Source organism: Nestor notabilis, unplaced genomic scaffold (genome assembly GCF_000696875.1).
Source record: "Nestor notabilis isolate BGI_N333 unplaced genomic scaffold, ASM69687v1 scaffold32679, whole genome shotgun sequence".
Classification (NCBI taxonomy): Eukaryota; Metazoa; Chordata; class Aves; order Psittaciformes; family Psittacidae; genus Nestor; species Nestor notabilis.
The window spans coordinates 4,526-14,422 of NW_009944661.1; the positions used below are offsets into that span (position 1 = coordinate 4,526).

Sequence of the window (9,897 nt, forward strand, 5' to 3'; positions counted from 1 at the left end):
AGCAATGAAAAAAAAAAACCAAACCAGAAGGCCACGTAGTTTGAAGATCACATTTTTCTTTACTTCAAAAATATATCTTTATATTCAAATTCCAAGTTGCTGCACAGTGACAGGAATATGCAATCATAAATTTAATTTATCTTGATCATCTGCATCCCCTAGCAAACTGAGCTCAGGCACAACATCTGGTTTTCACTGAAGACCTTGGTTACCCAGCTTCTGTCTGTGTCCATTGTAATGCAAAGCAGTCAAGAAATAAGCCTCAGGGTCATGTAATCCATTCTCCACTAAACTGTGAATTGCCTCATGATCGAACATTATCCAATAATGGATGAATTTGCTCATGAACCACAACAAAAACTCTTCAGAGTATACATGGATTTTTTTTAATTCTCTGGCAAGATGAACACACAAAAGTACTGCAGTTACATAACTATTTGATTCTTCAAATTTTGCAGAGCTTAAGGTCAGCTGGGTAGTTAACCCAGTAAAAAGCTGAACCCAAACTGACAAAAAATTGGAGTATTGCAAATGTAACTTTTAAAGCAGGATTTATGCCTTGGCATTCCTCTCATCATTCTGCTTGGCTGGAGCAGCTGTTTTTCATTCTTGACCTTAAAACAGGACACGTGAAAAATGTACTTCACCACATCTTGCTTGATGATGTTACAATCCAGCAGCTGAATACTGTCTATCATCTTTTGCATATTTCAATCCATTTGGACATGCCCAAACAATGATTTGAAAAACAGTAAATATCACAATCGTAATTTAACCTTTGCTAAATTAACCTCTAAAAAGTTCTTAGAAATAAAATATGACATCCACATTATTAGGTAGCAGGACTCTTCTAGATTGGTCGCACCAAAAGATTGCTTTTCTGTTAAGTTTCAGTGATAGATAAACACTTCAAGCAGGAGGTACTGGCAGCCGTCTTACTATTTCCATAGCTATCTTTAGATAGGCTTTAGCCTGTAAAAATAGAAACATATGTTTAGCACCTTTCATTTTCTATAAAAAGGAGTATTTTACATCCCCTTAGACGTCTGTTCTTTTACACACCTTCAAATAAAAATAAAAAAAAGTTACAATAAATGGGTTCAATGTAGCCAGTTTTGTGTTCAGGAGAAACGATGCATTAATACATAAAAGTAGTATAAGCATTATTTAAAACACTGGCAGGGGATTGTAAAACTTAACTTTGGTATTACTCTGAGAATAGAGATTGACTGAACAATCTGTCTTAAACAGCAAACAGAATCAATTTTCTTCTGGAAGGGAAGTGTTGAGAAGGAAGGAGACTCTTTAGTCCCACGGGTACTATTAATTATAAACTTCCCTCATCCTGAAGATTGAGATGCACTGTGCACAAGACTGACACAGAAAATGAGAGAAAACAATGATTTTGCTTGAAAAAGAGATACAATTAACTTATTACAGATTAGACCACACTACATCATTTCCTATACAGACATTAAAATTATTTTCCAAAAAAAAAAGACATCTTTCAAAAAGACTGAAGTGGTTACTGGAAAGAACTGATTCCGCAACAGTACAGCAAAACCTCCCTTTCACACCAACCTGTAACATCTGGAGGGCAGAAAAGCACGTAACTGTAAGACTGTCTAACAAGCATACTTCTTGTAACATCTCTAAAAACATGACACAGATAGGAAGCATGTTCAGTCTAACATCAAGTATTCACAATTTTAATGTCGAGACATATATAAAAACACTGCCTAAAGTCCAACACAAAACAAACCACAAAAGAAAACCAAATAATTCCTGTACCAAGCTTAACAACTTGTAGTCAAAATGGAACATACTTTTTAGAAAGGTCTCCAATCTTGATACACAGATTTTCAACTAAAAGACTATCTTTTTGTATATTTGTGTGTGTGTATATATGTATCTTGTACATTGTTTCCAAGGTTGGTTACTTCCATTGTTAAAAATGTAGACCTTATCTAAATTTGAATTTGTCATATTTCAATTTCCAACTGGTGCATCATGTTCCATGCTTTTCTAGTACAAGAGAAAACTCCCCTGCTATTCGGCTTGCTTCTACTTTGTTAAATTGTAACCAAGCTACTTCATCTTATCCAGTAACTCTGCATATGGAGCCCACATTGACAACTTTCCCTTTTTTTACTGGAAGAAATCACCAGAATATTCCCTACCGTGCTGATCTGTCCTGCCTCCTGTGGCACTCTTAGATGGCACAGACCTAGAGTTGGACCTTGTATCCCTGATGAGCCTTTAAATAGCAAACAGTCTGACAAATGCCCAAGACCAGAGCTTGAGGGGCAGGAAGAGAAGGTCTGTGTCTCACTTGGACCACTGGCACCAACTGCCACTGCTCTGAAGCAGGTGGTAGCCTTTTGCAGGGCCAGGCACCCTTACAATATGCCTCCTCTCTCCTAGGGTATACTCCTGGCTTGTAAGGGTTTCTTTTCTGGCACCCCCAGCCTCAGCGCCTCACAGTCTCAGTGCTTATGTCACCTTAAAACTGAAGTCAAGTAATTTTCTGAGTTGGTAAGGCATGCAGACTCCAAGCTAGGATTGTTTTTTCCCATATGTGTGACTTTGTGGCAAGAGCTATAGAACTTAAATCACAGCATGAAATTCAAACTTCTCCTACGGGTATAACTGCAGTGCAGTTGGGTAGCACAGATGCGCCTGTGTGCAGCACCCACTACGCTTAGCTATTAATTCCCTGGGTAACCTAGCTACTCCCCAGCTAGCCACCTGCCTAGATGACATAATGGACCAATGTGAAATAAGGTGATTGACTGAAGTCAAGCTGCCTTTGCAGTTAAGTATTTGACTAATTGGTGTTGGAGTGCTCCAGCTGGGAATTTTGGACTATCTTGAAGAGTCCTGCAGACAGCTCTCACTTTGCACAGATCAATTTATGTGTTTTAACAAGTCAATTAACAACTTGCACGGAAAATCTGGCCCCTTCTAGTGACGGGCCAGGCTGTTCCTGCTCCAGAGTTGACCAAATTGTACAAAGAATTAAAAATATACTGTATAAATTGTTCCTGTAGATGCAGAAATAGTAATATAGGACAGTGGTTTTGTACACAGTTAAGATAGGAGATACTTTGCACATAAATCAAGATAATCAGCAGCAATGGATCATCCCTAACTCTGTAGTAGTCATACAGGACCACGAACTAGCTGTATTGCTAAAACTGAGCTAAACAGCAATTCAGGGAGTCTCGTTTGATCCAGCCAAAGACAGCATCGTCACATAGACTCCCATAACCATCCCAGTTATCCTGCTTCGGAAACTTGATTGCTGTGTGCTACCCTGCTAGTGTGTTACCCTGTGTCAAGATCCCAGTAAACTCGATTTTTTCTCCCAAAAAAAGCCACTGTTAATGAGTGTCTGGGCGATGATTGCACAATGTACACAGACTCCCATTTGCCAAGTGGCTGATCTGTCACTTTGTAACAGGAGGTTCGCTCCTGGTACAACTCTGTGTGGCCAGCATGCTAGCATTACTTAGCCCTGCTGCTGGTAGCAATCCATTTTACCTGCTAAGCATCCTTTTTTTTGTTTTCCTAGATCACTACTTTATATGTTGAACAGACTGGTATCTCATACATTTCCTTACAGAACACTACCAGTAACCTGTCTAACAAAATCAACTGTTTCAAGCCTTAGCTTCCTATAGTTGAACGAATCATTCAGCTATGAGTGAGGACCCATCTATCAATCAATGTATGTGAAAGGTCTAAATGGAATCTCAGTGACTGTCAATACACCTTTCATTACATACAACTGTACAGAATAGTTTCTCATACTCATGATCTTTTCAATGTGGCATATGGAGACAGAGCACAGCTCAGGTCAGCTGCTTACCACTACTAAGCAAAAGAAGATGGGTTGCAACTTAAAATGGAGAGGGGTTTTATTTCCTTTTTGGGTGGAAAGCCACAGGAATAAAAATAAAGGATGAGTTCTTATCACCCACAGCCATAGGATAAAAGTGAGCTTTACAGACCAGGTTTTCCTTTTGTGGTTTGTGAGCTCTAAATGAATGGTTTACACACTGTCTTTCTGAAAACAGTTTTTTGCAGGTAACTTTATATTTAACAGTAATATACCAGTAAGTTGGAAGCCAAGCATTCTCCCTGCTTCAAGAGGATGAAGGAGAAGGGCACCAGAAGACAGACTCGTTCATTACAAACGCTGCCTAGAATGGGGTCCGAGAGCAGCACTGTAGAGGGCAGAGGCAGAGGTGGACGGTGATGTTCAGAGAGTTTAAAGAGCTGGATTAACGGCCATGTGAGTGACTTCACCTCTCAGACACTGGTAGAAACACTGCCAGAAGAACGCAGCATTCTTTCAATCACAGGACTGAGAGAGCATGGTAGATGATGAAGTGACTAATGACAGCACAGATCATGAAGTAGGCAACAAAGAACTTGTAATGAAGTTCATCAGGAAAAAGACTGAAAAGTCCTACTTAGCCTAAATAATCAGAACATCCTGATTGATTACTCTGTCATGGGATAATAGACATGGGATAGATTTAAACTGCAAGTCTTTTTATTAGCTCATCTAATTAAGCACTACGGTAATCCTAGAGAAATGTGAGCCTTTTGGTTATGGCATTTCATTCTCCCAAAAAATCTTACCCATGAGGGAATTATGCATCACTGCTAAGATTACTGCAAACTGATGGTACATGTCATAGCTGACTGACCTCTTCTCACAGACTGGCTTGGCTTCGCTTAACCTGCTATTCTGCCTTTCCCTGAAGTGCAGATCTTAGCTGGCAAACAGCTCACTACAGCGGCTTTCAGTGTTTAGTGCAATGGCCACGCAAAATACAGAATAAAATTTACCCATCACCAAAGTCAAAACAAGTAGCTGATACCACATTTGCCTTCACCCAAACCACTACATATAAAGAACTCTGGATCAGCAACTTTGAAAAAACATACTGATCACATCACTTCATCGTGAGCCAAGTATATCACAGACTGTAAATCCCAGTACTGACATGGTTTCTAACTTGTGATTACAAGACTCCAAGACTATTAAGATGCCCAAGGGAGAATCTGTGCAAGTCCCAACTGTCTGGAATATCAAATGCTGTGGATGTTAATATACCTGTAAAGAAGGATAAGGTATTAAGATCTGCTCAAATGAGCTGTTATGGGCTTACAGTTTATTCATTGCTAAAGGAAACTAGCAACCATAAGCAACTAATCAAATAGTAACTATCACAAGGACAAATATTAAACTTAACTACCATCTGCAGGGAAATAATGATAGGTGATAGCTTTTGTTCTTATTAGCACTCTCTTTGCTCAACCACAGTTCATTTTCCAGTTCAATCAGATTTTTAAATAGCTTTAATTTCCATGGAAATTGCTTGTTACTTTGACATAACTCCCATTTTCAGTGCATGACTGGAGCTGCCCTCAGACGAATGTGTTTTTCTATGGTCAACTCAGAAGGCACTAAAAGCATGATGATAAACACAGCTTTAAGTGAGCTTCCACTTCAGATGAAAGCTTCATGTCACCTAGAGAAATTCTTGTTTACTGCAAGACTCCCAGAGCCTTTCCCACTTTGTCCTCCTCTGGGCAGTTCTATAAGATTTTTCTTTGCACGTACTGGCAACTCCTGCCAAGCTTTAATGAAGTCTCAGCCCAGATAGGGGACTTTTTATTGTCATATTGACAATAAAAGTCAATCTATAAATTTCAGCATGAAATGGAAGAGATGAGTAAGTAAACTGGATAATTCCTGAATCTAACATCTGAAGAAAAAAAAAAAACCAACCAAAACAATCCTTAGTGTTCGTGGGAAATTTCCTACTAATCCTATGCATCAGCAGTTGCAACAGCCATGCCATCATCCAGGGGAGCCTTAGCTGGGAAACACTGCCAGCCCCAAGGTGCCATTATACATGTGCCATTACATGCATCAAAAAAGACATCCTGCCCAGAAAACATGGTTAAGTAGAAGAGTGCAATTCAAATGCAATATAGTAACATCCTTCAAAAAGACTATCCTACCACTCAGCACTTTCTTCAGCAGAGTGAAGCATAAATGAGGGGTCTGATGATGCACTGTACTATCTACAACCTGAATGAAGGATTTGAACCAACAAATACCAAATGTTACAGTAATCATTCAAAGGAAGCTCTGATGATAAGGCATACTATAAATCATATATCATGCAGCCTTCTTCAGGGTTTGCTTCTCTTTTTAAGATATCACACTCTGGAGAGACTACTCTCTACATGGAATTACTGATGACAGCTAAACAACAGCACACATTATTTGCTGCCACTACTTCCAATTTTTCTCCAACTTGATTTTTACAGAACAAGAGGGTGAACTCAAAATGTTTTTCCTTAATACATTCCAAATGTTTTCCACAACAGTATTTGGCAAAAAAAACACTAAGGAATTGACCATTCCATATTCATGGAATTCGGTTTTGTTTTCTTTTTATTTCCCCCTCCCAAAAGCAGTCATTCTCTTTATACTTTCTGCCACAAGGGCTCACTATCTCTTTAATAATGGGGAAAAAGGTGAAATCTATACTTCATTCTTTCATGACCTCTCTGCTGTCTTGAACACATTACCCCTGATGAACCTTAGAGGTCTATCATCTCTTCTCCACAAATACTTTTTATTTTTTTTCTCTCATTCCCAAGCCAAGAAGATGACAGACAACATCGACTGCTTGCTTCAGCCTCCAGCATATCTTCTTCCTGAAAAGTCTATCCCAACAAGATTCCCTAGCTTTTAGAAGGTGAACGGACACACTGGTACAGCAAATGTATTTTATACTTGCCTGAGCTGCTGCTTTATCTTGAGACAGATAGGAGTTTGATGCTGAATGGTCACAGATAGCCTGTTTGTTCTAGCAAGCCATTAACAAATCCACTGTGGCATCAAAACTGTGATATACCCAAAAATTTCTAGCAGCAAGTCCTTACAGGATAACCACCAACTGTCCCACACCTCTCTGGGTTTTATGCTCATGGAAGAGTCCTTAGGAACCTCTGCTTACCTTTTCCCCAGTGTTAATAGAGAGTTCACTGGGCATTTAAACTCACTTGGTGGAAGAATGACTCCACTGCAATTAATCATGTTCTACATCTCTTGCTGTGTTTCTAGCCCTCTTATCCACAAGTTTCAGGATGCCTCTTTCAAACACCTATTTTGCTGCTAGTTCCTTCTCATGATCCCTGAGAGATTCTCCTACATATGAGCACGATGAATTCTACCTGGTTTCAGCAACTCATTTGTTTTCTCTATTCTACCTTTTTTCCTACTGTTTTCCATATTCTACAATTTTCACATTGTTCCTGATTTCCCTTTATTAGCTTTAGCTTCTAGAGATTCTGTCGTATGTCTGGGTGAGCAAAAAAATGAAGCCCTTGTCAGCCAATCCACCTCCACAGCTTGGTGGAGGAGGAGAATGCTCTCAAGACTCTCAATTATCTCCAGAAGGGTCTGGTGAGTCCTCACTGTTGATTAAACTAAGAAATTATTAGCTTCTTGTAAAGGATCTTAGATCACTCCCAATTGCTGTGGTGTGTTTGCTCTCTTTCTATTAGTCGAGCCCCTGCCATTTAGGCTAACGTGACTACAGCAATATTCCATTTTCTGTAGCACGTAACAGTTTTGTCAATGAAGACTGTTAAGAAAAAAGCCACAAGTTAAACAACTGACAGAAACACTAACGTAGACAATGTTATACCAAGAGCAAAATCATTTTACTAGCACTGCTTATTTCTCCATAGAGACTGTCTTAAGCTTCATGAGAAAAGAACTCCAGCCATTAAAGCTTCACATCCTTTAGCTACATAGTCAGCCCTTTTCTTGAGTTGATGAGTCTTATTTACTCTGTGCATCCCTGAGGAAGAACTTTCTAAGTGTCACACATGCACAATATTACAAGTAATTTTCTTTATGGAAAGGTTTAGTTGCTTACAATTTCCTTGCCAGTTGTGAAAAAGAAACTTCCTTTTCCCACCAACTACATTTCAGCTTTAAAATAATGAATTTAGACAAGTTTGCTTACACATTTTAAAATTTTAATGTACAGTGAGAGGTATACTTTTATATATCAGCAAGGCAAGTTGAACACCATGGCAAGTGTATAAGAAAAAAAAGTATTAGCTAACATATTTTAGAAACACCCTTTATTCTAGTCTTGACAGAGCTTAGAAGGTGTGACAGCATGTTGGGTTTCTGAGAAGTCAGTCGGCATCCTTATTCCCCAGTGTTTGAATCTGCTAGGTATTATTTCAGTTCTATGATTCTGTATTTGATTGTTAAGTGTGTTCCAACAAAAACAGCACAGAATTTTGTATAAAAAACCCTTTAAGTTTCAGGGACAAGAGCGGAGATAATTTCAGCAGCTCTGAGCATATTGTTCTCTATCTGAAAAATTGTGATTGCTCATGCATGAGTAGCCACGATTTTAGTTTATTTGAGAAACATGGCGATGGGTGTCATGTATTAGCAGTATGTGTCCTGTATTAACGATTAGAACCTGACCTTATATGACCTCTCCCACCATCACTTATGTGCTAAGAATTTAATTGTTCTTTTAAATTACAAGAGACCAACAATAATTTTCTCAGCCTTTAAAATGAGAAGCAAACTAGGGATAAAGAATAATTCTTTTTCATTCTGTAGAGATTAGTGACATCTTAAAAACCCTCATTCTCCAAGGAGAATGATTATCTCACAGATACAGAGGCAGAGAAGAATATCAAGTTTTCCCCAGAGTCACACTTATTTGTCAATCTTTACTCCTTTTCATATTTAACTTAATTGCCACAAATGGTGCTTATTACCCCTCCTTTTGTTACCAAGAACATAGTCCAAGGAGGAACAGATGGCTATACAACAGACTTTCCTGTCTTTTTTAATTTTCAGAATGCTATCCTACATGACTTAATTTTTTGATTGAGTCCTGCAGGCTACAGACTCTTGGTTATTATAGATTTTAGATACTGTAAGCTGTAAGTCTTCCATCTTAGTTTGCTCAGCTGTTTTGCTTCATGTTTGACTAAAGCCATGTATCTATCCAAGCTTTCGTGCTGGTGATCAAACTTCACAGACAGAAGCTACCATGTGGATTATATAATGACCCTTTTCACAAGGATCTAGACTCAAGATCACTACATTATTCTACAGAGGATCAGCCCAAGCCTGGGCCTTGCCCAAGCCTAGCAAAAATACTGCATCCAATTAGAAATTATATTCAATTAGAAGTAAACTGTAGTGTTGCTGCTTCCCTTTCAAAACAGAACGGTGTATTACAATTTTAAGACTGTCTCTGTTCCTCCAGAATCCCGATCAGTATGTCAATAACACTGGATTAACAGTGTTAAACACACCCTCCCCTTTTTCTTTCTTTTTTTTTTTTCATTTTCAAAGAGTGGGAAGGAAAAGAGTATTTCAGCACGTACCTAGCAATCATGATGGTAGAAAGGTTTCCAATACTAGAATGTACCTACAGTATATTCTACCTTATCTCTAATTGATTCCACGATCTATTATCAGCGTTAATGACTTTTTTTTTAAATGGTAACATCTAAGCAGCAGTCAAGAGTGAGGCTGCATCATACCACATACTGGTGCAAACACAATGTGGCAGACAACACCCTGCCCTACAGAACCCAGAAGACAAACTCCAGCAGAGGACAAAGAAAATACTAGCCAGGAAAATCTTACTCTATCAGCGTCAATGAAGTTTTCTATGTGCAACTGTTTTTCTTTACAGACACGCAGATTTTACTCGCACTACCTCAACAACTTGTATTTTCCTTTGGCAATAAAATGCAAAATAAATGCACCTACAAATCCATTTCCTCTTGTGTGGAAATTGCCCCACTTCCTGC

At 38.7% G+C, this 9,897-nt stretch overlaps 1 protein-coding gene across 1 annotated transcript in view; it reads right to left on the reverse strand.

Moving 5' to 3' along the window:
- Positions 1 to 909: 909 nt before the first annotated feature.
- NUBPL (nucleotide binding protein-like) overlaps positions 910 to 9,897 on the reverse strand; it is a 29,769-nt gene continuing 20,781 nt past the window's right edge. Inside the window, exon 5 of the mRNA XM_010022516.1 lies at positions 910 to 972. Coding sequence (XP_010020818.1) covers positions 910 to 972 — 63 coding nt within the window. The remainder of the gene's footprint in view (positions 973 to 9,897) is intronic.